Raw genomic sequence first — 27611 nt, 5'->3', positions numbered from 1 at the left:
GCGCAGTGAGATCAAGAAACACGTTCAGGTTTATCTAGTTTATTCTTCCTTTAATTCTACAACAATGTAATGCTCTTTAAAGTAAATCCAACAAAACAAAATATTCAGACTGAACAAGGAGCACTTGTTGTTACAGGAAATTGCTATGTACAGCTACACACTCCTCTGACAGACATGAGAAGGTTCAAAGTGCTTATCAAACAGGAGGGAAAGAAAAGGAGGAGAAAAAAAAAAAAAATAATGAATCAAACAAAAAAGCACGAGTGATCCCTTTGTGAGAGACCCGTAATAAAACTGCTTGGCACCAGTCTCCACCAAAAGAGACACGCACACACACACACACGCACACACGCAGCCACACTAATGCTCGATGCATCCACACGTTCACACTCACGTCAAGTGATTACTGGGCCGTCGCAGTGCCGCCTCTGATAGAGCACGTCAGCGTGAGCGAAGAGAAACACAACATATGCAGAACAAGAGGGGGAGAAAAAAAAATAAAAGCACAGCAAGGGATCATCCTGGCATTGTGTGTGTGTATGTGTGTGTGTTACCAACCCCGCACACAAACACACACACACACACACGACCCTCAACCATAATGCTCGTCACAATACTGAAAAGCACAGCACACTCTCAGCTTTACTTTTGAAGCACTCTGTGGCAGTGTCTACTTGATGTCATGTGCAAAAAATAGCCTTTTTTTTATTTGTTTGTTTGTTTTGTTGTTTTTTAGACAATTCACATTCATGGATTGTTGAACGAGACGAGCTCGGTGCCCCACGTGCCTGTGACGGTGGTGAGGAACCAAAAAGTTAAAAATAAAAACACAAGAGGAGAAAAAGATTCATGCTGCCGGCTGTCGGCTCGTCTGCGAGGAAAGTGTCAGCACTTCGGCCTCGGACGCGGCTGATAAAGGGACGCGATCGAAATCCTTTTCAGATTTAAATCCTTGAGAGGTGGTGAATCACGAGGACAGAGGCGTCGCTTTGGGAGGAGTGTGAAGCTTTAGAATAACTCAATCTGTTAAGAGGACTGATCTAGGAATACAGGCCAGCTTTTAAATCAGCGATATAAACTGAACAGTCTAGGATGTGAAGTCAATCATCTGGTTGCACATCAGTATTCCAGTTTATAAAGAAAAAACAGAGAGGCTGGAAAAAAAAAAAGAAAAGAAAAGAAAAAGGAATTTGTTTTTGCTGCACATTCAATGCAGAAGTACCACCTCAAAGAAAGTCATATAAGACTGCGGCGCTTTTTTCATAAATATTAAAATTGACAGAAATGATGGCGTCTGATCTGTTGAGGGCGTTTTCTTTTTTTTTTATCTATACTATTTAAAAGAAAAGAAGGTGGAGCTGTCGAGTTCAACACTTCCAAAACAGGCAGTGAGGAAAACAAACGCTTCGGTCATCAGCTGATCAGACGGGAGACGTCCAGGGACCCGGTCGGTCGGTCGGTGGGCCCGGTGCCGACGTGACGAGGTGCGTACGGGGAATAAAAAGATTGGCAGTCTCGACAATACGATCGTTACAGTGAACGACGGCGGCCGGGTGCTGTACCTTTTTAATGCTCCAGCTGATTAACAGAGAAAATGTTCAATCAAAACAACGAAAGGCCGTTCTCGATGGTGCGAATGTTGATAGCAATTAGAGGCTCAGTGTGAATGTGTGTGTGCATGAAAGAGTGTGTGCACAAAGTAGAGGTAGTGTTTGTAGATGGGTTTGAATGGAGTAATGCGTGTGTGTGTGTGTGTGTGTGTGTGTGATCTCAGGGGTTTGTTATTTTGGGTTCAGGCTGCTTTGATTTGGACCACTGTTCTCTCAGTGCATAGACATCTCGTTGGCTACGGACGCGCTCGGTTTTTTCTTTCTCCCAGTTTGACGTGATGGTCGTCGGGGGTCACATGGTGCTACACGACTCCTCCGACTTCACGTCACCCGCCGCATAATACGGAAACGGTCGCGGAGATGACGAGCGTCGCCGCAGCCGCAGATCAGAAGCAATCTCTGGCGTCCCGTCTCATAAACACTGATTATCCTGTGGCAATTATTGAATTGTCTGGATCTCAAAACAGCAATTCAACAACAAAACCTTAATAAATTAAATCAAAGTCATGATCGCATTGAAAAGGGAGAAATAAACCACTGCAGCATCAAAACAGGACACCCTGCTTCTCTATTTAAAAAAAAAAACAACAAAATAAAACACCTGTCGTCTTCAACAGGTCGCAAAATATACGTTTCCTTTCTACAATTAATAACAAGAAAACAAAGAAATTAAAAAAAAAAACTTTTTGGTGACTAATTAAGTGAGCCACTATTCAAGGATTCTATACATTTTTTTCTTAAATGCTATATATCTGAATATATTATTTTATTCATTTATCTTACAAAAAAGAAATGTGTGTGTGTGCGAGGAGGTCATTGAATGGGTGTTTGGCAGAGCGGGCGTCTCGGTGAAGCTCCTCTGACATACAGTGACGTCACCTGTGGAGTTACAGACTTTTTAAAAAACAACAAAAAAACGCCCAGAGCCCTTTCTGCCGCTCGCCTCGCGGGTTTCAGCCAATCAAAGCGGAGATAACAAGTGAGGTCATGGTCGTTTAGCGCCTCAAGGAGAAAAAAAAAAAAAACAATAAAAGAAAAACATGTCGAGGGTTTAAACGTGACAAATTCTCCACTTTGTGATTTCCACCGAAGCACCGAAAAAAGGGAACGAGACGTCCAGCTCCCAGTGCCTGCTGGGTAAAAACAATAAGAAAGGGGAGAGGGGGGGGGGCTGCTGTGAGTGAAGGGCATGAAGGTACGGCTAACAGGAGATTACACAGTCAGCCAGTCAGTCGGAGCGTGTCGGGCACAAACAACCTGCAGCTTTGTCTGACACAAACTGACAACGCCACAACACATCAGTCTACGCTCCCAGCAGCAGTAACAGTCTATCAGGGGGGGACGAGCAGGGCGGCCATCAGCGCGCTCTGCAGATCGCCGGCTAATTCTGAGGTGAGACTCACAGGGGTGACAATTATTCACTCACCTCCTGCTCAAGGTAAGAATTCAAAAACAATCCCAACAGCAGTTTTTTGTCCCTCGAGCAACTTTCAGGACGACAGCATCCTGTCGGCGCTCTGGGCCGAATCTCAACGCACGTTAGACAACAAACTAAAAAACTGACGCAGACTCACGACCGCTTCATTGTGTGTTGTTGTTTTATCTATTTAGTATTTTCATGTCACTTAGCTGTTTACACTGTTTATTTACCGGACACACATTTGTGCCATTCTGCGCGAAAAGCTGATTTAAAAACCACCGCAAAAAAGTTGAGACTCAGCCCAGAGTTTGTTAAAGGGGCACTACGTAGTTTTGAAATATTATGAAATATAAATGACTGAATTAACAAGCTGTTCTCAAGAGAAAAAGTGCGTTTGAAGCTAGAAAGGCGGCAGGGTCCGCCACATATAAACAGACAGAACGAGATCGTGTTGTCCTTTAAGGTGGGTTTGTTTACTCAATGCACTCAGGCGTGAAAATGATTTATTTAAATGTTTATTTAGTCCATGAAGATCTTTCTCTACGGATTAAAATTTCTTCCCCAAAACTACTTAGTGCACCTTTAAAAAGGGTCAGTTCACCCAAAATACAACATCGTGGATTACCCAGAGCGATGAGGACCCTCGTCATCAGCCTGCGGTAACGCTGTTAATGTCCTCTGTGGCTCTGGAGGAGATTTATCAAGTCTGAAAAACAACACAGATGTGTCATGGTGACGTCATGGTGATGTCACGGGTCGAAGGGTCATCTCTCCCTCGAGTTTGGAGACAACTCGACTCCATTCCTGTTTTAAACTTTACAGAAGTGCAACATTTAATCACTGAGAACAGCTTCAGTGATCCGAGGCACGAACAACAACTATTTCAAAATCGCTTGGTCATGTTGTGGAAAATTATGTAATCAATTCAAGAAGAAAAAAAAATTCCAAAACACTAATTTAGTTTCTCAAATGTAAATAAAATGGCTGCTGTTCTTTGTCACGTGTTATTCAGAGGAATATGTTTCGTCTTTGAGCCGCAGCGGCTGAATTGTTACATGACTTGTTTGTAATCTGGGTGAACTGAACATTCAAACTTTATCCTGAACAACACAGTGAGCATCAGCTGTCCACACTTTTTTTTCCAAAGCTGAGGGAGTGTCTCGTGACTACCAGGAGATTTTCCACATTGCTCCTGAAGTCCACGCCGGGAGATGAAGCGTGGGCGGGCAGGGCGGGAGGGGGAAATGATTCAAGAGACTTCAGCAACACAGTGAGACGACCTCCTCCGCCTGCCTGGTCCGAAGGCACCAGGATGTCCATTCTCACTCCTCTGGCCTCGGAGTGCGGCCTCGTCACTGCCACAAACCCTCCGTGTGGAACGTGTGTGTTTTCCTCTCACACTCACACACACACACACAGCACCCATCCCTGTGCACACCCATCGTTCCGAGCGCTGGGCAATCGCGCCTACGCATCATTCAGCTCCTCCGCCACGTCATCGTCTGTATGTACACGTTCAAAGTCTGCACCACACACACACACACACATAAAGTACATGGGACATTCTGCGTAGCTCCTGTGCTCTCCCTCAGCGGTTCGCCTGTGTCGGCGGCCGGCGGCTACAGTCCGCCTCCCCTCCTGTCCCTGGTCCAGTGACACTCAGTTGGAGCTGGCCGTGATGGGTTTGTCCAGCTCCAGGTCCAGGGGAGCCGGGCTGAGCTGCAGGCTGCCGTAGCAGGTCTTACAGACGCGGCTGGGCTCGAACAGCTGCTGGCTTGGCACTGGGATCTTCTGGTCACAGCAGCTGGCACAGAACACGTTACCGCAGTTCCTGCGGGGAGAAACACAAAGGTCACAGCTGGACTCTCAGACAGAGCCTCTTTACACCTAATGTTACCATGCGTCTCTTCATTACACCTGCACCAGGGTCTGTTCTTCAGACACGAACAACTATGTGAGCTTGATCGGATTGTGATTCATTTGATTAAAGTCTGGATTTCTAATTTATTCAACGCTGACCGAGAGCTCAGCTATAACCTACAAAAGTGAAAACTCCCTGAACTCATCTGGATGATTTTTTAAATAACAAACCTGAGTCCTATCCACGGGTCAACCCACAAGGTTTTTCAGGGCCGAAACCTAAAATTAGTATTCAAGGAGACTGATAACTGATGTTTGCGGTAAAAACAAAAATCTAAGTGTCGAAATGTAAGTATAAGTTAGACCAGAACTGCACTGAAGAACAGTTTTGAGTTACTTTTCTTAGTATTTTCATTATTTGCTACTTTATACTTCCACTCTAATACATTTATCTGATGTATTTAACTAAAAGTTACTTTGCAGGTTCAGATTGTGACGTGTAACCAATCAGATTGTGTTATCAGCGTGACTACAGACGAAGAGCGGACGCTGCATCACAGCCAAACTTATTCATTTGTGTGTTGTGATAGAAGCATCAAACGTGCATTTTGGAAGTTTTAGATGTCCACACTAAGAATTCTTTACATGTAAGCTAACGTGTGATGCAGAGGGTTTTCTACCCGGATGTTTTTTAAACAACGACGTGATTCCAGGATCATTTTAGCCGGCTAACGTCATGTTAGCCTGGATGTAAAAAAATGCGTCTCCTGCCAATAAACCGCTCTACAGAAAATTATTAGTTGTCGTTCTTCCTGTCTGTCTTCCTGTGACGCATGATACAACAGGTGGAAAGAAGTTACGGGAGCTCTGTGTGTTCACTTCTCGCTCTACATGCCGGGTTAGAGAAGGTGCTCTACCGCTCAGTGGTGCTAACTTGATTATTCAGCCCATTAAAAAACAAAAACACGTTATCATGAGTAGACAGGAAGGCAGGTCACACGGGAGGTTTCAGATACCCATGCTCAGATCCACATGTAAGGCCATGCTCACACACTTACACACACGGTGTTCCCCTCTACCTGCCTGTACTCACCCTGCAGAAATCATTTATCAAAACTCAGCTAATTCACTCTCGAGTCTCCAGCCTTTTCTCCAGTAGCATGCTGTGCTGCTGGGAGGTGAGATGCAGGGGGGAGGCTGGTTTGGGGCAGCATGCTGCCGGGGGGGTGTCGAGGGCAGTGGGAGGGCAGGGTGCTGATGTGGTGCTATGTCAGGAGGGGGAATAGGTTGAGGAAGACCATGTTTTTTGTTTTTTTTTATATTAGATTTGAATTTTTCCCAGTTACCAACCCCAGCTCTCCCACTGACAGCAGTCGTGCTCACAGCCAATTGAAAACCGCTGGATGGGAACACACTGGCGCTGCAGGACGCACATTCAAGTCATTACATCTCAGAAATGAAAGGTGAATTTCTTGAGAATTTGCTGACAACTAGAACAGAATGAGGAAACCAGATGTAGCAGGTGAGGAGGGGGAGGAGCAGGGAGGGAGGAGGGAGGAGGGAGGAGGGGGGGGGGGATTAGGAAGAGGAAGGTGCAGCAGCGCCAGGTTAGAAAGGTGGTGGAGGGTGGAGGGTGGAGGGTGGAGGGACAGGGGAGCCGGATCTCACCAGACCTCCTGGACAGGCTCCCTGCCACTGTAGAGGAGAGGGGCAGACAATGGATAAGAACTGCCTTCACAGTGGAGAACACTTAACACACTAAACACACACTTCCTGCTGCAGATGTGTGTGACAAAGACAGAAAATCTAACACGGCTACGACAGAGAAACAACTACAGTCCTGCCCTGTCAGTTCTACACTTCGGTGTTTTGAATCCTTGCATGGCTGACGTGACGTCCAGGCCACACCGGATGTCCACAATGAACCGTCCTCGCTCAAATTTCTAACTAAGCTCTTAACTCGAACCGACCCACCACAAAGAAAAGGAAGTAAAGAGCGGACAACAGTGATGTGAGGAAATGATAACGGCGGAGGAAATACCAACAACTGACAGAATGAGACTAAAAGGCACCAAAAGTATCTCATCCTGCACCCTTTAAATAACCAAAACATATTCTTATAGTCCTGAGGAGACTTTCAGTGTAGGACAGCAGCCCGTCTGACAGAATCAATCAATCCTTTTATTGACCTATCAACGAGGACTACGGGAGTTTACTCGCAGCTTGTGAAAGCAGTTGTATTTTGTCTTCAGCTGCTCTGGCGTGGCCTTCTTATGTTACCCTGATGACATCATCACCATCCTGATAGAGTGCCGAAGCCACGCCCCTTCTGGTTTCCCTCATGGGACTTTAATTTTAGAAAAACTTTGTTCGGTGGTGAAAGAAGAGAGACGATTATATTTTTTGATCACATCTCATGACACATACGATGCTTTAGTGACGTCGTCTCGTTGAACGCTCTCCAAAACCCGCAACTTAAACACTGTAGAGCTGCTCCTGCTCATGTTGGTGTTATTATATTTTAATCTGACAAACATCATATGTGTGAGTCATGACACAATTCAAGCGGGATCAAAAAATGACTTGTCTCTCTTCTTTCACTACCAAACTTCGGCTCGCTACGTCATCAGGGTTATCTCGGCTTGGGCTACAGACGTCAAGTACATAACAGAGTTCGGGAGCCTTGTGTGTTTACCAGGCTGGAAAGTTGCAATAAATAATGCAAATCAAGTTGCATTATGGGAAACTAGGGGCAAAGAGTCACATCAAGTTTGTCTCATGCATTTCCCACAACTCTCTGGAAGTCACTGGAGGGCGCAGTAACGTTATCAGTGTCACATCGGGGCTGAACATGTGCAACGCTCAAATGAGATGACAAAGAAAGCAACTATGCAAACTCGTCTCCGTGTGGTGGGATAGAAGTAAATCAGCTAAATTTAGCAGGTTTAGCTGCATTTAAGAAACCTGCATAGACACGATCATTTAAATGTAAGGTGGTGGTAGTTAAATTCCACCAGCGACTCCGAATTCCTCACAAGACGTTCAGTGAAAGCTACTGAAAATTAAAAGGCAGCCTCAGATTAATCTAGACACAGTGTGGATGTATTCTGCCTGCAAGAAACTCGGTCTGATGAGTGAGCTTAAACGGACGAAACGTCCCTTTAAGCTCCAACAGGACAGACGGGAGTGGTTGATGACAGGGACACTGACTGAAGGTTTGAGCTCCGGCAGCTCAGTAACCCTCCAGAACTTACCTGCAGTGATGCTTCCTGGTGGCGAGCCAGAACCTGCTCTCGCAGCCGTAACACTGAGCTGCCAAATGGTCTGGGTACCAGCGAGTCACCTGTAATGTACAGACTGATCTCAGCTCACCTGCCACCAACCGTCAATCATCATTAACTGCCATTGCTGAAGAGATCTGAGGTCTACATATGCAAGCTACAGACAAACACAGGCTTTGCTTTAACAGTTTTGTTCCTTCTGTCCCTCAAGTTGTATTCATGTCAGCCCGGCTGCTGCTCACCTCAGTGTCCTGCTTGTCCACCTGCTCCCAGCTGGCCTCGGAGAAGAGCTCTGTGCTGCAGCGTGACAAACAGTTGGGATCCAGGTTGTACTCTGAGTCCGTCATTGAGGTCTGCATGGAGGGAGACACAGGCGATCAGAAGTAACATTCATGTGGAGAACAGATCAGGCGGTCGATCGGTTTCACGGTCAAGCTGCCGGCATCTTACCACTTCATCTCCCATGTCTCCGTTGATCCTGTGGGAGCCGGCGTGGTGCTGATTCTCCAGGCGGCTCCACAGCTCCTGCACCTGCTTCTTCAGAGTCTCCACCTCCATCTGGTGTCCGGCCTCGATCTGCCTCAGCCGCTGCTGGATGGCGTCCGTGTGTAGCGTCAGCCCGTCGTCGTCCAGATGACTGCGTGACGGCTGCTCCGGGCTGATGGCGGCCCGGCCTAGCGAGGCGTGGCACCAGCGGTGCTGGGAGCAGCTGCCACGTGGATGGAGGATCAGGGAGTTGCAGCTCGCTAAAGATACCTGTCGACTGAGAGGGACCTTCTCCCCGTTCCCTTTGGCCCAGTGAGGCCCTCCACAGGGCTCCACCTCGAAGCTGTCGCCATTATAAACACCGTCCCTGTTGAGGTCAGCACTCATAGACTGAAAGGCACTGACAGAGGGCCGCTTGCTGCCCCCGTTTAAAGTTCTGATAAAGCCATGCTCGCCCGTCTCCAGTCCCTTCTCTTTCCTGGAGCAGGGCGGCTGGCTCCTGCCATCACTGCAGGGCTGACGACTCGGGCAGACAGGATGTGCGGTTAGCTCCAACCTGGTGCAGGCCTCTTCAGTTAAAGTCTCTGTGGAGCTTTCCATCAGGGAGGTCCTCTTATCCAACTGCTCCCCCAGCTCCAACACACCGTGGTCAGGTTCCGAGTCGGGGCAGGTCTCCTCCTCCACACCTGGCTCTTCAGGTGAACTGTCTAAAAAGCCGTTAGTCATAGTTCTATGGGCTGCAGGCTGCTCGGGCTCATTTGAGCCGGACTCATTGGGTCCGTGTGCAAGCTCCTCTTGTACAGAAGAGTTCTCAACATCCTGCTTCACCAGATCGTCTGGTGTCTGAGTCACCTCGGCAGCCTGTTGATCCAGCTCCTCTGCCTTCTGTGTGGGCAGAGGGGGGGACTCACCGTCCTCCTCGGCCTCCGTTACGCCATTTTCTGGATGGTGACCATTAGCCAAAGCTTCTGTTTGGCTCTCAGTCCCGTTGACCTTAGCACACTGATCATCCTTCTCAACCTGTGCTTCTTTCTCCACCAATGTGTCAACAGTGTTAACGACCTGTGTGACGGCAGCACTTCCCTCCCTCTGGACATCTGCTCCCGCCTCCTCCTTAGTGGCTTCCTGAAGGATGTTCTCCATCTGGCCCTCAGCCACGCCCACCGCCACGGACAGCTCTGCCTCCTCTGCCTCCTCTCCCGTTTCAGCTGCGCTCACAGAGGCCCTCTGTCCGAGCTCAGCCTCTGAGCCCTGGGGCTGCGGGCTGTCGTCCAGCTCGGAGTCCACTCCGCCTGGGTAAGGCCCTACTCCGTTGGGCCGCACCTCCTGATCCTGGTTCCCCCCTCCCTCGGGCCCCACCGCCATGTTGAGCTCCAGAGAGCGGCGGTGGTCCTGCCATTTCTCATTGAGGCTCGGGTCACTGGAGCGGCGGTTAGGAGCCAGCGAGTTTCCCAGCTCACATGCGCTTGGCAAGTTGTCGAAAGAGCGAGTCTTTGTACGCCTGCAGAGGAAACGAGAGGTGTTACGATCTGGAAACAGCTTTCATTACATAACAATGGCTCAGTGTGACACCCTATGATTCAATGTGTGGCTGTACGCATATCATTTAGAAATGTTTAGCTGACATAACAATCACATGTCAGCCTCATCAAAACAAGAAAAATGCAGCACAAACATAATGACAGAGAAGCATTCAGAGTCGGTCTCTTTAACTCGGAGCTAGCTGTCAACGACATCATTTCACCATCAAAATAAAACAACTTCCTGTGGCTCTTTATTGATGGTGTGACTGTCACGAGACGCGAGATAAGCAAGAGCGTAAAACAGTAGCTGCGGCTGTAAGGGCCCAGGCAGAGCAAAGTATGTGAGCAGCAGGGTTGAAAAGCCGGGCCCTGGGCTGCAGGAGTCATCGACCTGTGTTCATCTTACATGAGGAAGGAAGAGGGGGGGGTTCGGGTTCCAGCGTGCCAGGCTCACCTGGCCAGCGGCGTATCCTCAGGATTGCCACCGGGCACAGGGTAAGGTGCGCAGGAGTCATCAGAGGGGGTCGTGGGGGAGGAGCTGGGCAGGTAGACCGCCGTCCACAGCATCAGGTTGCGTACGTGACACACTGGGTGGAGAACCTGCAACGACAGCTGCAAACTCAACTCACAGGGAAACTGGCGGATAACGGTACAAAAGTTACCTCGCGAAAAATGAAATAAAAAGACTTGGTTGTGCAGAGATTTGACTACAAGAACATCCAAATTGGAAATGAGTTTGGAAATATGATCTCCCCCTCATGGTAAGTGGACAATATTTATGGCCACACAAGAATGCAAGCACAAAAACAACAGTGACCACAAAAATGTCATTCTAAGAAGGGTGGCAAAAAAGACTCCTAAATCAAGTTTGGTCCCATAACAACTAGCAATCAATCTGAAGAGACAGTGTGAAATAAACAGCTCTGAGGCTCGTCTTTCCCATGATGCATCTAAATACTTCTCCTGCGTTTTCCGAATCCTGAACCGGGATTTGAAAACCCCCAGGCCCTCAGGAGAGGGTAGACTCAGTGTTTCCACGTGATTCAGAAAATGTTCAGCTACTTTCATTATACTACACTTTCTTTAGGTGACATAAAGTCAGAACTCGGAGCACTCTGCTTCCTGCAGGATTTAAGACTGAACACAGGGGTAGACGGTGGACGTACAGTCTCGGAGTGTGAGGAGTACAGCATGTTCCTCAGTGTGCGGTTGGCCGGTCTCAGCAGTGACCACACCGAGCAGGTCCTCTCCTGAACGCGGCGGTCCTCCCTCTCTTTGCCGCTGTTACACAGGAAAGTGCCGAAGAGACAGGAGTAGGTGTGCTGCACCAGTTTCACCTGCGCACACACACACACACACACACACACGTTGACATGTAAAGGCTTGTATACACACACCTCAGGTATGATAATAAGCAGAGATGACAGGAGATTCCTCACAAAAGGAATGAACACGCCCAGACTGTAAATGTTAATTAGCGGCACACAATTGGAAACCGAATCAGAGGCATGCGACTTCTCTACATGAAAAACATTTTGAAGCGCTTCATCTTCGGATCTGAGCAAACCACCACCCTTTGTACGCACCAGGAAGGCCTCGTTAAACTCAAAGGAGCATGGAAACTGTCGCTGCAGCTGGTGAACACAGTCCAGCCACTGCAGGAAGACGGGGCAGCGCTCGTTCACGTCCTCAGAGTTTTCTCCGTGGCCGCAGCGGTCTGCAAATTTATGGCCAAAGTCCAGCCACTCTGTCTCCACCAAAACCTGGAAACCCTGCGCAAAGACGTCACAAGATCTCAAACTCAATTAAATGTCGTTTCACAATGGCACAATATTTTTAGAACAATCCCGATGACTGTTTCATTCAGATTAAAGAAAAATGTTTTTCTCCGAGCTGCACTGGAAATATCACTGTTACTGCCTGATGTCATTGTGAGGAGCGTTTTCATGGTTTTCTGTCCTCAACACAAACATTTTAAATTGGTAACAAAAGCCGTGTTCAAGGATGGAACTGAAAGAAGCGGATTCTTTGTCTGTACCTCAATAGTGCGGTAGTAAGGGTCCAGCAGCAGCTTGGACAAAGCAACGATCTGAGGCGTGCGGTCCCAGCCATCTGAACAGTGCACCAGGACGGGCCTGTGGTCTCGGTCAACGGCGTTTACCACCAGCAGCGCCGCCTTCAGCAGCAGGGAGAGATGCTGCAGCCACTTGGTGCTCTCCAATGCAGAAAGCCAGCTGCAGATGCACAGACAGAGAGAGAGCGGAAACACATCAGACGACCTCATGTGCCTCCGACGCCAAGTGATGACACGCGTTTCTTAAGGGCGAGTACATCACATGGACCTGTGCCACATACCAGAGCATTTATAGTCCCAGCTAGCTCGCAACCCCGTCAAAGACTCCTCTATGACTTATGGCTATAAGTTAAATCAAGACGTATGTATGTCCGGTCTGTCTACTCAAAAACATTTCAAAGTGGTTAACAGACGAGCAAGACAAGTAAAATACTGCGCCAACATCTGAACACGTATTTTTTTTTTTTAAAAACATGCAATAACTGCTTGTTTTGACACGTGTGGGCAGAGGAAAAAAGCTGTGAACACACCATATGGCGAACTTGTTAGCAAACAGTTGCTAATTTACACAGTCAGCAGTTAAGGGAGCAACACTAGCGTTCACCGAGTCTTTTGTTTTGGCCACCTTATGAAGTCCAATAACAACTCTCCCTTTAACTCTGTTTTGGTCTCCAACTCCTCTGGGAAACATCTGGTTCTTCTGCTGCTAGATGCTCTTCTGTGTTCACGAACTAGTCAGCTGAATATTCATCTGCAACTCACTATAAAGCTCTATAAAGCAGAGGGGAACTGCAGATGAGAATTGGCGGTGATGCAAAAAGAGCAAACAAATTGAGCAAATACTCAACTTGCACTTCGAGGGTGGCCAGAACCATGACTACAAATGACGTAAAAGCAGGAAACTGGTTAGTTACTTAGTTAATTTCTCGGGGAATAATGCATGGATCTTGATGGAGGGAGTATTTTGGTCGCTGGTATTTATGACTGATAAAGAAAACAGATCTTGTGGTTTTTAAATAGGTTTTATTTGATATTGGATGAGGCTCGGTTGAATTAAAGTGGCCCGCTGCTGCGTCGGTGGAGGCGTGCACACGGCTCGGTGCCACTCTAGTTCAGTGAATGACTCTGCCTGTTTGGATATTGGTTATGTAATAAATCAAAACATTACATGACCAGTCGGAGACACGCAAAGACCTTGAACGACTTCAATTGGTAGTAAATGTTTGACTTGTCTTATCTCATCTGGGTCATAATCGTCAGCGCTGTGTTGGAGCGTCTGTGACAGAGACGAGCCTGTGACCGACTTATACTTTTGAAGTCAACATGACGGATGTGTCGGCAATCGTATTTTGTAAATTGATACAAATTAGGTTTAGATTTTCACAGAAATCATGAGACCCTGGTACAACCTGCTGTTTATCTATTTATCTATTTTAGCATGGGTATAATAACTTCAAATATAACGTAATAGAAAGTTGTACTAGATGAAGAAGCCTGTGAGTCTGTTTTTGTCTTCCGAGTTGATCTTCTAACCACTCTCAACAACGTTCTCTCCAGCCAGCGTGATTCAATTACACATCATTGTAACATCGAGTCTGGGAGCGCAGATGGAAAGAGATCCTCCACTTGGGGTTGGGCCAGGCGTTCTAAATCAGGAACAGATGTATAGCCAAGATCCAAACACAGCTGTGATTACTAGTTACCTACCAGTTACTACAGCAAAGCTTGAGGGCTTTACATGTAATGGCTTTAGCCTGCGCAGCTTTAGAGTTCTGGCTAGGGAAAACCAGAGGCACTGCTGGAGGTAAAAAGTACAAAAAGGAAGAAAAACGTACTTGGCTGGATCAGGCATCTGAGTGCAGAGGAAACGCAGGGACTGGAAACTCTTGCGGATGGAGTGGATGTTGGCCATGCCCATAAACACCACCTCGCAGTTGGGATAGTACTCTGGAGCCGGAGGAAAACAGTGGTTAAAAAAAAAATGTGCAAACAATAATTGGTTTTGATTTCAGCAGGCAGGAGAATCACATTTGTTGTTTTAACGGAGCTCCAGAATCACAAGCACACATTGACTTGATTGTGCCTGGAGGCGGTACCGAGCTGGCTGGACTTACCTGGACACTCGCAGCCCCCACCCTTGGCCCTGTTAGCTACAGCAGCAGCGTAGGACCGGGCATCCAGGATCAGTAACTTGTGGGGCTGGATGGCCAGCGTCTCCACCTCAGAGCTGTTGGTCATGGAGGATTCTGATAGAGACGCAAAACACAGTGACATTTTCCCTTAGTACAAGTCGGGCTGTAGAAAACCAGGCCTCAGGGGAAAAGGCTGAGGTCATTAAGATGATTTAAAATGTTTATATAAACTTTTAAGGTGTGAAAGTGTTTCATCCAGGCACATCCATCAGAATCTGTTTGACATAAGAAGTGAATGTTATCTGAGAGTGATTGTGTGAACATGCTGCGTCAAACAAGCCCCAACAGGTCGGACCGTAGAGCGCATCTGCTTCACGCAGACAGCGAAGACTTCAGCCTGGAAATACCTGTCTGTGTGTGCTGCTGGGTGTGTGTCTTTGTTTGTGGGCGAGTACAGTATGTCGGCGAGCGAGCGGAGCAAAGCTGAGTGTGAGCTCTCACCAAAGTCAGTGTCAGGCAGGTCAGAGCCGTTGGTGTAGTTGCCGTTGGAAAGGTGTTTGCAGGAGCTGCTGTCCACGGCGCACGCCTTGGCAATGGACTGGACCAGGTGCTCATCGTCGGCGTTCCTCCAGCCCCACCAGCTGACCTCTGGCTGGCCACAGCGGGCGATCACAGCCCCTGTGGTCTGGTGCCTATGTGGAGGGGAGACAGAAGACAAGAGGCAGAATTTATCATCTTTATATTAGATTAAGCCAACAGTGCGTTGTTGTTGTTGTTTTTTTTTACTTTCGTCTAATATCTTTATTCAATAGGGCTCCAAATACCAACTGATTAAACTAACAATGATTTGTTTGAATCGATTAATTTTCCGCATGTAAAATGTTAGAAAATTGTGAAAAATGCCAGTTTTCCTGAAGCCCAAGTTCACATATTAAAATTGCACATTGAAGTGAATCTTCCTCGTCTGACCAACAGTTAAAATCTCAAAAGTGTTTATCTAACTGTCATATAATGCTAAACAGACAAACACATGTTCTAATTTGTGGAACAGGAACCAGTGAATTTTTGATTTGTTTCTAAAAATAAAAAAATAAAAGGAAAAATCATTATAATTTCATAAGTTAGAAGTTACAGCTGATTAATTTTTGGCCAAACTAGCCAATTACTTGACTAATGAGTTTAGCAGAAGGACGGGCCATCTGACGAATATTGAAGCTTTTCAGGAGAATCACAGACGTTGTGGTATTTAATATTCTCTTACTTCTGTTTGCAAACTTCAAATAACATCACTGACGAGCAGATCTACTCCACGGACACAAACCAATAAGATGACGTGATGAACTAGATGACGTATTCTATACAGCGCAACATGAGTTATAGCTAGCAGTAAAGTGGATGAGGAGCTTGTGCCAAACAAAATCTTTAATCAACTATAGTGTTTCAAGGGTGCAAGTGGAGGAATTCAAAGGCTATTTAAAATCTGACTGTAGTCTACGGGACCTTTCACAATTGAGAAATAAGATATTGGTTGAATGTCGATTGTGATATTGTTGTTTTGGCCGGATCAACAACGTCTGTTTCAGCTCCAACAAAACAATTAAACAAAATAAGTTAAATGTTGACTGCTGAACTGCTCAAAACTCTTCTGATGCCTGAGTCATTTTAAGCCACCAAAGCAAACTTTTGTCTCGTATTTATTTCAGGTGCTCTGACGCACAAAACAGGCATTCAAAAGCATCCAAAGCTTCTGGTCGGAGCAGTTTTCCAAAAACAAAGATCAAAAGCTGCTAAGCACTGTTGGTTAAATACAACAACCACGGTTCACTGGAGTCATGACGCAGTGGATGTTATTGGTTAACTTAGTGGTCTTGGCCATTTTTAACTAAATCTGAAGAGGTAAATAGAGAAATGTAGTTTGGAGGAAGCCATCCTTTAGTAATTAGCTGTATGTTGAGGTTTTACAGGCCAAAGTAAACTCCGTCCATGGTGGCACTGATATAAATCCATAAAGATATTATTTGAATATGGTTTCATTCCAATCATAGACAAAAAGGCCAATGTGCACATGATTAAGCGCTTCATTGCCGCGTGGCTGTAAACACGCTTAACCTTCTGTCTTGAAACGAACACACCAACCTATAAACCACGGCAGGAAACCTCTTCCAGGAGCGGAAGGCCGCCACATTTTCCAGCTCCTTGTCAGTGATCCACGCTGGCACCAGGAGCTGCTGAGGATAGCTGGGGCAAAGCCTGGCAGAGCAGAGGGGGACGAGAGAGCACCGGTTTAACGAGGAGAGAGAGAGAAAGAGAAAGGACTGAAGGGCTGTGATGGCTCAACAAAGGTCTCAGTCTACAGACACCTAATCCTGGGCTGAGCTCTTATCTACCCAGGGCGCAGCACCAGCAGAGTACAATAACACAACCGCCCACTGTCTAACACACACGCACACACACACACACACAAAAGAAAACTGGTCTATCTTCAAGCTGGAGTGGTGAAATCAGCACAGCAGCATGGCTCCTGGATGAAAGTAGCCATTACCTGAACTTGCTGTTGATGTCGGATATCCTCCAGGCGTTTTGAGTGTCAAAGCCCATCCTCTCCACCTCGTTCTTGAACCAGGAGGTCACGTGTTCGCCTACGGACAGAGCAGAGATGTCCGATAAGACTCGAGAGGAGGAGGAGGAGGAGGAGGAGGAGGAGGATGGGGAGGTTCTGCTGGGGGAAACGTAAGAACGTGTGAGGGGCGGTTAGGGTACCTGGTCTGCACAGCTCGCCGTGCTGCTCCTTCTCGCCAGCGTACACATTCATGCAGTGGGCGTGGAAGGCGAATGAGAAGAGGTCCTCCAGCCGAGAGGGAGGGCGCGCTACTGTGTTCAGCCGTTTGAGCCACTCCTGACACTGCTCAAAGGTGGAGAACTGACACCTAGGGGAGCAAACACAAAAGCATTAGAGCGCAACGCTAGCAATCGCTAACCGTCAATACTGACAACTATGATACAAACACTTCAGAATCAAGCAAATGCTTGCCTCAACTGTTACCCTTCATTTGTGGAAAGACAGTATCATCAAGTATTTTTTTTTTTTAGCTAAATAGGTGTTAATTTTGTATGTGGTCTTGCAATCAACTCTTAAAATGTCATAACTGCCGCTGATTGCTCCAATGTTGTTTCTTTACTTATTTCCTTGGTTTTATACGGTTTGGCTGTGACATCAGGGATCCCATTAGCCGAATATTTTCCGTTATCGACTGAATTTCTCACAGTAATGAACGCTGAAGAGCAGTGGACCCTCACAAGGCTTGAAGCTACGCACCAGTGGCCAAACCACAGTGGTTGGACCAATTAGTGTCCTCTAAGGAACTGCTGGCAGCTACAGATGGAAGCTACAGGCGCAGTCCAAGTGTGATGACCAGCAAGAAACAACAAACACAACTGAAGGCCTTTTTCTCATAGGAGAACACGTTTGCTCTTCCCTCGACTGGCTTTGGTACGAGTTTGACGACGGGCTCTACTGGTTCTCCTACTCTCACATACTGTTGATCTGATTAGTTGGAAGTCAGCCCAGGACAGACAGCTGGTTTGTCTAATCGCCACATTTTTAAAGTGCCAACCCTCGTCTAAACTGTTTCTAGCTCATCCTTTCCAGATGTGTGGCAGTGTCAGGTTAGCAGAGCACGGGTTCTGAGCGAAGTCGAAACGGCCATGAGAAGTTTGAAGCAAAGACACAAAACCTGATGGCATTTGAGGCATTTGATGACACCCACGTAGGCATGCAGAACAAGAGGAAGGTTTGACTTCAGGCTAGACTACAGCAGCTCAGTCTAACAGTTATCATGTTGTTCTGCATCATCATATGTGCTTGTTTAGGCACAATGACTAAACGGTTTTTATGCTCTCGGCTGTCAAAAAAGCTCCTTCATGTGGTGTTAACATGAAAAGTGGCGGCACTGTCCGCGTCTCTGTTCATCTGTTCTCCCTGAACCCTTATCGAGGCATAGAGGAAGACATTTTAATCAATAAATAAACTCTTTGTTTTGATGAATGAGTTTGAATTTCTTCACATTAAGACTGAGTTTCCACTGAGCTGCAAAATGAAACATGACAATGCTGCTTTCCTCTGATGTGTGATCGACATTCATTGGACTTCTGTAGAAAAAGTGACATCTTAACTTCTGTCAACTTTAGAAGACTGATGGACAGTTAAACCTATCCTGCACATTGTGTTGGGAGTTGTTGGAGAAAAGGGATATCTGCAGTGTGAATTTCAAGCATGATAAAGTACAAAGTGAGCCGGCAAGTTTAGTGCAGGAGGCGGTTCAGCGGCGCCGTCGTTTGAACGTTGCGAGCTTGAGCGACAGAGTGCTTATTTTCCTAATTACCTGTGAAATGGAAGTGATATCATGTTTTACCTTCATATATTCTACTGTTACAGCTGTCGGGTTTTAAAATGCATTAAACAGCTTCTAAATTAAGTTTCTTACGCCTTTAACTTAAACAAAGTAACAGCTGGAATGACAGGAATGTATCTCTGGTCGTACCTGATGACTTTGCAATCCTTACAGGTGACATGAAGCTGGAACATATCCCGACACTCGGCGCACTCTATGAGCTGAAGAGGAACCTGTGGAGTCAAACAGAGGCAACGTCAGCCCTGAGAGTGTGACGCGAACGTTAAAAAAAATGTAGCGGCCAAACACATGCAGTCAGTACATGAAGTGTGGCAGACTGATGCCGATCCATTCAGCAAATTAGTGGTGGTCGACAGAGAAAAAACTGCTTTCATGCCGAGAATGAGCTGCAACATCGCGTGTTCAGATGAAATATTTAATTGTATTAACCAAACCACCATTCAGCCACACGGTGCTAAAAATACACAAGTCACGCAGATTACTCGTCCAGGTGAGTTCCCATTAATTTTTCACATCACATCACATCTCCCCGAGCTTTCTTAATATACATAATCTTCTTAACTCTGAGTATGGGAGCGCGAAAACACTCGATACTAGATGGTGAAGAGCTTGTATCTACATTTCCCTCCTGGCCCGGAGCTGCTGTTTTATCTTTTATAGGCAAATGTCATCCAAAGTACAGAACTGCCATGTGCTTATGACTTAAGAGCATACTTTGAATACTGCAGGGAAATACCCATGCTGCTTTTGTCTAAGCCCTGTTAATTAGTAAAGAGCCACTTTTCAGCAGCGCGGCGGGCTTTAACGAAAGGTGTGGCTCAATCTGCTGTTCGCACACAGCCCGGTGCCATGCAGGATCAGCAGCCAGTCATCAGCGGGTCAAGCTCCAAATTCATGAGTGTGCAAGTGACAGCTTTACTTCCCGATGGCGGATCAGCGTACAAGTTGCATCGAAAGATCGGCGGCTTGAATGCTTTGTGTGGACAGATTATTACTGCTTTCCATCATTTCTCCTATAATCCATCACCTGGTGTTAAACGGGATGAACAAGCAGCATTCGACTCCTCGAAAACACCAGCCGGGTTAACAGACAGGCACACACAACATTATACACTCAAGTCAAGCACTCCACGCCGTGCAGCTCTGCTGGATACTTACTGACACCTCACAACAACAACTCTATCCAAAGCAAAACAGAGAGAACAATAATGAAAGTGATGCACTGCGATTTTGGCAACTATTGTCTGCCTGTGTATGGCTGCTATCGCTGCACATTCCGGACGTTCGAGCATCCTGCTGCCACAACTTAATTCCTGCCCTCTAATCTACATGCCTAATCTGGCCACCATCAAAATTCCTCGGCTGCTTGTTAACAGCCTCTCGCTCTCTCGCAGCACCTCCCACCCCTGATTTGTTAGCTCTGACAGCCCCGCCATGTGATGCAGATGCCTCGTCAACCCGTCCAAATATGTGCGAGGAGAACTTTGGCTCTGTCTGATGTGAGCACAGAGAGGAGGTGTGTGTGTGTGTGTGTGTGTGTGTGTGTGTGTGTGTGTGTGTGAGCCAAGAACCAGAAGCTCATTGAGGTCCAATTAACCCCGACAACACGTGATGGGTGGCCAGCAGAAACACTCAGACGGAACCATTAGAACCCCCGAATGAATCAAATCGAAGTGACGGTTTTATAAAGATATGATTACGATTTCATGTATTTCAATATCTATTGCTGATATCGTTCAGGAACTTTGCTACCAACACAGAAATGAAAATGATTTTTTGATGCAGATTTTGAAGCAAGAAAAAGCAACTGTGAGGCTCACTGATGTGTTTTTTATAGCCATACTTGTTGAAAGGATGAATTCATTGTTGGTTTTGGTCTGCTAAATGGGTTTTTGTTGAGTATGACCAGGAGTATTCTTTTAAAATTAGCATGTTTTAAAGAAAAGGAAGTGAAACATACAAAAGCGTTCCCTGAAGCACACAATCTGTCGTTGCACAACTTTCCTGCTCTCACACATGAGCAGCTGAGCAGCTTGGCGATCTGAACACAGCATGTGCTTTTCCTAAGGCTTTATACAGTCGGCTGTCTTGGTCAAATTATGGAAAATGCTTCATTTGTGTAATAACTCATAGAATTGCATCTAAATAGATCATTAGAGACAGAGACATAACCTAACAACTGACAATACAGTCACAAGGAAACTGTTATTATTTCCTCACCACTACCCTGTGCAACCCCTGGATTCCACAATATAGTACATACAGTACAAATGCAAACATCTTTACATACATATTTTCTTGGGGGGTGACTCCGGGTGAAAGATGTATATAAAAAAAAAAAAACTCTGTTTAAAATAAGAAACCATGGAGCAATTAACATTTTGCAGCGACTAATGAGACAACTTTTTTTTTAGAAAGTGACCACTCTTGGGTAACAACGCTTGGCTCTCTTTCTTAACGTGGTGAAAGGAGACACAGAGAGAGAGGGCGCGACTGTTCTGCGTCCCCTCTGGAACCACTGCAACCACGGCAACGACAGGTGCAGAGACAAAGCGGAGGGCGCAGGCAGGCGCGTGTCGAAACAGAGGTGATGAGAAGTCACGTGGCGCAGATCGGCTCTGAATGGCCCGGTCACCGCAGCGCTGGCACAATGGCCCCCCCCCTCCCAACTCTGCCCATTCACAAAACATTACTACGCACCTTCACACAGATTCCAGTAGAGACATCAGAATTCATTCTTTAGTTACTTTAAGCTGTGTGGGAAATGTTCTCTCATCGCATCAGACCTCGAGGGTCATCGGTCGCTTTTCAAAAATACTCACGTTGACAACAGACTCTTTGAACTTGATGTGGAGGCGGTAGTTGGACGTTGCGATGATGGCATCCTCTGCTCGCCCCACATACTCTGTGGACTCCCCGTGCAGCTCAGGAAAGGGCACCTAGCAACAGCAGGAGATAAAAACATTTCAAAACACACACAGCGGAGCCGCGCAGATCATCAGTGATAACGACACATGCAAAGACGGTCGACTCACTAGATATCGCCATCATGACTTTTCTCTCCAACTTGTATCGACATGTTGGGAGCTTTTCTGCAGCAGCTTTAAAAAGGTGCTGTCAAAATAGCTGATATGTGTCTCAAAGCACTTCTTCATAAGGAAATAATAGTTTTCTCAGCACAGGCAGTAAAATGTTAGTTTCTATTGTCAGATTAAAGGGCTTCAGAGATCACTTGACTTGTCAGAGTGAAAGTGAGCTAAAGTAGCATGTGACTTAATAGCGGTTATGTAACTGATTACAGCGACTCACCACAAATTAACACATAACTGCAACGTTAACTGTTTGGTTTTTTTTTTTACAACACAGGTTTGGCAGCAGGAGGAGCAGCTTTCTCACCTGCATGTTCTCCTCCTCTAAGACGGGGGACTTCTTGGGGAAGATCTGATTGGCCTGGATACACTCCAAGCTCTGCTGCCCGTCCTCCTCCTGCAGAGAAAAGGCCTTTTAACTCTTTATTGAAACCAGTATCAACTTTAACTACCACGACCTTCTTTCAGGCGCATTTTTTCGTTCATTTTAATATGTCTACTTAAGCGTAGGTCCAAGAAAGGCTGACTGGGTTTTTCCTTATTTATCACCCTGCTCCTGTCACACATTCATTTACACTGACGCATGCATTCACAGCTTTGACCAGTAAGCCGCTCTGCAGAAATTGTTGGGAGAGTTAAAGTCTTGCTCAAGACCACCTTAGTCGTATTTTGTGGGGGGGAAAGAGTCGTCACTGCTGTCATTACATGCAGTTGATTTAAAACCAACTTGACAGTGCTGCATTTATACTGTTTTGCGTGACTGTCTTCTTGTCCGCAGCCGCAACGTGTAATGTGCAACCAACTTAATTTACTATAATCACCCCTTGTACAACAGACCATAGTGTAGCGGATGCCAGTAACATGCAGCACTCTAAAACTGGAACCAGACAATTTCCACACAAGAGCCTTAAAAGAAAGTGGAGTCTAAATCTGATTTTTTGGTTGGCAAAATCAAATTATGAAATGTCTTTGTTTAAAGTCGGTTTTCATCAGCAGACTGTGGGCTTTCATGAGGGCCGAATGTTTGAGGTCACGGTAGACTCATTTGAGATGAACATATTTCACAGAGGATGCCTATCAGTGGGGAATGTGAGGCGTGGATACACAAGCAGAGTCAAGGATTTTTTCTCAAGGGCAACTGGGTGAGAGAAAAAAAAATGTCTGGCCTTGGGCCTAAAGAGATGGACAGGACTCTGTGGGCTGTGTTTGGTCAGGAGCCAAGTTGAGTCCCGGGCAGCATGCAAAGAAAGATTAAGGTGGTCGAAAGCGACGGCAGATAAGAGATAGCCACGGCACATCCTGTGGGCTGCTGGCTCAGCATGAGCCGAGCTGATACACGCAGTCGCCGGGGCTTGAGGAGCGGTGTGCTGAGGCCAGACAGGGGGCAGCCGCCACATCGCAGCGTGCCAAAAACACACAACTCAAACACATCATCCAACAGACAACTGATGTAGTTGTTATGTCATAAAATTTCTGCAGCGAAAACTGAAAGCTGCCCGGCTTCGACAGCAGCCTCGGAGGACCTTTGACACTGCAGCAGCTGATGTAAGTGTCTGCTTCCTGATACACAGTGCTGATTACAACCTGAAATCAATGGAGAGTTTCCGATTCTGCAGACTGCACCCAGGCCACATGACACAGGAAACACAGCAACTACTGCCAAAGCATGCGTGAACTGAAGGTACTTTACCATGGCCCCTGTGAAGGAGTGTGGGTCAACCAACGAGGAACTCCGGCCTGGACCAGTCTGTACAAGGAGATCACAGCAAAGTTGATCAGTAATTCAGAAAACATGTGAATGATATGTCATGGCTTTTAGTCATTCTCTGTAAAACACAAAATATAACAGCCATCAGCTTCTTAAATGTGTTTTTTTAAACAATTTATTGCCTACTCTGACAAAGTTTCATTGTCGGCAATGATTTCAGATCAGTTGAGGTCATTGTGAAACTACCAGCAGCTTATTTGGGGGGAAAAGTATCGATATAATGATTCCATTTTAAAGGAAGTCAAGGTTCAGTTGTTCAAATCAGTAGGCCACCATTTTTTTTTGATAGTGGACAGTACTGGTCAGCTGTTTTACTGATAAAAAAAACGACGACCTCAAACTTAAATACTCAAGATTTATATCTTCATTCTAGAAGAAAGAAAGTAAAGACTATACATTTCTTTATGGGAGCACCCGGGGGGTTTGAGGGGTTAAGACGCTGACTACAGACTCCAATATCCTCGTTGCAATCTCGGTTGCATGTCACGACCAATCTTTCTCCCTTCATTTCCTGCCATCTCTCTACTGTACACACTCAAGTAAAGTAAAAAAAAAAAAACTGCCCCAAAACATACATGTTTGTTGAATGGATTTGGTTAGACTGCAGGTGGACAGATTTTCAAGGAGCTCACATTAAAAAATGTTACATGGAGGAGGTGAATTCTGAAGGCCAGCCCAACTGCTGCCTTTCTGTATTGATGATGTTAGAGGCAAGCATCAAGATGTGTAAATACTTTCTGAGGGATTGAGTCTCTGCAATGAACTGACTGCGGCCCACGGATCGACCAGGAGATTGTGAGCCCCTGGTTGGGCAGTCAGACGTTCAATAGCAAATCAATTCAACATGAAATGGCACAGCGAGGTGAGCCGTGGCCAACGATGGCAGGATTTAGTCCTTTACTAAAGCATATATTCAGTCAGTTGCATCAAAAGCAGTAAAGAGGGGCAAAATTATTAACGACCACATTTAGGAAACAGCAGATGACTCATAAAACGGCACATTAAAACAGTTTTGCTGCACATTTACGACTTACCGCGGACAATCAGTAACGGCCGATGAGCAGTCCTAATGATCCTGTTTGGAAACTCTCACAAGTAAGACATGGAAATCTGTGGAAACGAAAGCAAACAGGCACCTGAATAATGAGCGAAGGCTTGTCCTCACAAACGTCTCCACATTTTGCAAACAGCGGACTTCTTCACGAAGACATTCAAGCTACAGAAGCTCTTTTGATTCCCTTGCAAATATAGCTGCGCTGGTGGTCACAGTGGCTTGAATGTGAGCTCAGAGATACCACTTAAACTCAGTTGTGGAACGGAAGAAAAAAAAAGCCCACTGGATGCACTAACTGTACAGTGAGGCTGGCATATAGACATGATTCAAGTCACATGCACTACTCATCTGATGCTCACCCTCAGAACAAAACAAGAATACAACGTTTAGACTAAATATCTGATATTTACTTGCAGTGACAAATTAAACTCTTTGTGTCAAAATTTCAAACAACCAGTGAAATAAACTTGAGTACGATTCACTCAAGTACTGTAACATTTTGGGATATTTTACAAGAGAATTTCCATTTATTGCTACTTTATACTTCCTCTCCACCACATTTATTTGGTAAATTGAGTCACTGGTTACTTTGCAGATTCAGATTATTTTACAGTTTATAGGCTGTTAATTGCGACGTGTTACCACTCGCACATTGCTTGTGGGCAGGACAATGTGTGAGAAGACGTTGCATCCGAGCCAAAGAAACACATTTTAAAGTCAGTATGTATTTTATCAGCAATCTCACAGAAAGCTCACAGACGCAGATAATCAGAAAATGCTGACATCTCTCCAACTAATGACTGCCCATAGGTCCTTTGTGTGTGCCTGTGTTACTGGCCTTTTGTTGTGTGATGATTTATGATGACTGTAAAAATTTAATTTCCCCAACGAGGGGAAGCACTTTCTTCATACATTTTACTACATCTTGAGGAGTAACACAAGCTAATGGAGGGTGTGCTGTGAAAGAAACAAGGTCATGCACACAAACTTGGCAGAGCAAAAGAGTCGGCCGGTGGCTGATATTAATTTCCTGCTCAGTGTTCACCTGAAAAAACTCCATCTACCAAAAACACGAATATATACAAACTTTTTTGTTTAGATGTTCACCTTTCTATACCAGGTGCATCTTTAAAAGTGATATTACCTGATATGTATTTTCAAAACAGGCAACCTGTCAGGGATCTCTAAGCATACAGGCAAACAAATACTTGTAAAGGTCAGATACTCTTGCAGGGACTGAAATCTGATCTGAGAAGGTCGGTGAACAGGAAGGACCTCAACACACCTTCAGAAACGAGACAAAAATCGTGTTGCACCAGCGGCAGAGGAGGACCTGGACACTCTGGTCGTAGTGAGTGGTGTCAGGATGCCAGGGGAGGTCAGCGCCTCACTCACTGAGGAGTCCGGCGGCTGCTGCTACCTGATAAAGCATATCTGCCGCACACACAGGGCTCTGTTTACCGCAGCGGGCTCATGACCCGTGGCTGTTGGCTCAGCCTGGTTCTGAGTTCAGAGTCACACAGGGAAGGCTAAGCCCCTTAGAGCCTTAACGTTACTCCTATCCCGTGACAGGCCACCATGCATCATAGGCTGCAACATTAACAAGCACACTGTCTCAGTAATAATAATAATACTAAAATAATCAGAAATAGGAAATACTGACTGCTGCGATAAACTGCGATGACTGACAGCACAATGAGCCCGACAAACTTGCGTTGACTGTCATGTAGTGTAAGTGAACTGAACAGCGGTGCTGAAAAGGATTAACTCGCATAAAAGCAGACACGTCGGCCAACTTTGACTGTGGAAAAAACAAATTCGGCTAGCTAGCATAAAGTTAACGTTGTGGTTTCACTCTCAAAATAAAACGTAAACAAGCGCTAGCTAGAATATTAATGGTATATCAATTTCCCTAACGTCTGGTGAGGAGATAAACACAACGGAGGTGATTAAATATAATCCACAGTCAACCAAAAGCCAAACACTTCCGAATCTTGTGAGTGCTAGCAAGGCAACTGCTGAGCAACTATGGCGAGATCATTTATTACCAAGCAAAAGTCAGATGCTAACGTATTGCTAGCTAACAGGCTCGTCTCGGATAACTCCTCCTGTCGACTGATACGAGCTAAACTACACTAACATCTCGCTAACTTAGCTAGCGACAACATTTGCCGATCTCTCTTCTGTTTTTGATAACGTTAAGCTAAATCTTCTGCAGCTAGCTAACGTCAACAGTTAATCAAGAATAACATTTCTGCAAAGCTACGTTAGCAAGCTAACGCTTAGTTCAAAGTGTGTATTTAGCTAGCAGCCGACATTTACTACAAATCAGTCTGCTATTGTGCTGTAATAGTACTCGGTGCTTGCTCTTAGTGAGTGGGACACAGACCAGCCAGTAAGCTGACCAGCTAGCGTTAGCTGGCGGAGCTAGCGCGGCTCTCTGCAACTGTTTTTGTTGTTATGAGATGGAGGGCGGAACCCAAAACGGAGGCCTCTGTCAAAACACACCGAGGAACGACCACAGCCGGCGGACTCACCAGGGAAAGGAGCGAAGCGAAGTTGGAAGCCGAAGACTCATCCGAAGCCCGTGCAATTACTGAGCAGCAAACACGCCTCGATCAAATAAACATTAGTCATATCCGAGCCGAGGCCAGCTTCACTGCGTCCCTCTCCAGCAGCGGGCCGTCGTCGCCATCGTCGCGAATTCTCCAACAGCCCAACAACTTACGTAAGCGCGTGACGTAATCGCGTCGGAGCGATGCTGCGGCCGGGGGGAGGGGCTTAGACGCACCATGCGGTACCATCATGTAAACACTGGACTGCCTGAATAAGTGAATATAACTGGGTTTGTGTTTGTAACCACAGTGGGAATGTGTGTGTTTTATAGTTATTTGTGTATGTT

At 46.1% G+C, this 27611-nt stretch overlaps 1 protein-coding gene across 3 annotated transcripts; it reads right to left on the bottom strand.

Moving 5' to 3' along the window:
• Positions 1-23: 23 nt before the first annotated feature.
• Positions 24-27445, bottom strand: mtmr3 (myotubularin related protein 3). 3 transcript variants are annotated; one of them, XM_030418180.1, is made up of 21 exons: positions 27247-27445; positions 24690-24765; positions 23578-23634; positions 22195-22284; positions 21621-21737; positions 18928-19010; positions 17147-17313; positions 16929-17025; positions 16523-16636; positions 14888-15078; positions 14369-14500; positions 14090-14201; positions 12219-12414; positions 11767-11952; positions 11347-11517; positions 10635-10780; positions 8622-10158; positions 8414-8524; positions 8145-8233; positions 6559-6585; positions 24-4861 (listed from the first exon to the last, which is right to left on the bottom strand). In XM_030418180.1, the coding sequence occupies exons 3-21, from the start codon at positions 23578-23580 to the stop codon at positions 4690-4692; spliced, it is 3741 nt and encodes a 1246-aa protein (XP_030274040.1). In that variant the 5' UTR covers positions 23581-23634; positions 24690-24765; positions 27247-27445; the 3' UTR covers positions 24-4689. The 3 variants fall into 3 exon arrangements, with proteins under 3 accessions (XP_030274040.1, XP_030274041.1, XP_030274042.1); XM_030418181.1 differs by lacking the exon at positions 6559-6585; XM_030418182.1 differs by lacking the exons at positions 6559-6585; positions 8145-8233 and having other exon boundaries at positions 4715-4861.
• Between the last annotated feature and the right edge of the window lie 166 nt (positions 27446-27611).

The sequence above is a fragment of the Sparus aurata genome, chromosome 5, assembly GCF_900880675.1.
Source record: "Sparus aurata chromosome 5, fSpaAur1.1, whole genome shotgun sequence".
Classification (NCBI taxonomy): Eukaryota; Metazoa; Chordata; class Actinopteri; order Spariformes; family Sparidae; genus Sparus; species Sparus aurata.
This window is presented reverse-complemented; position numbering and strand designations above follow the sequence as displayed.

Coding starts and splice junctions, on each gene's coding strand:
- mtmr3 (XM_030418180.1), bottom strand. Junction 14,501..14,887: donor CCTGCCTGACACTGACTTTG/GTGAGAGCTCAC, acceptor CGTCTCTATCAG/AATCCTCCATGACCAACAGC. Junction 10,781..11,346: donor ACTCCTCACACTCCGAGACT/GTACGTCCACCG, acceptor CTGTCGTTGCAG/GTTCTCCACCCAGTGTGTCA.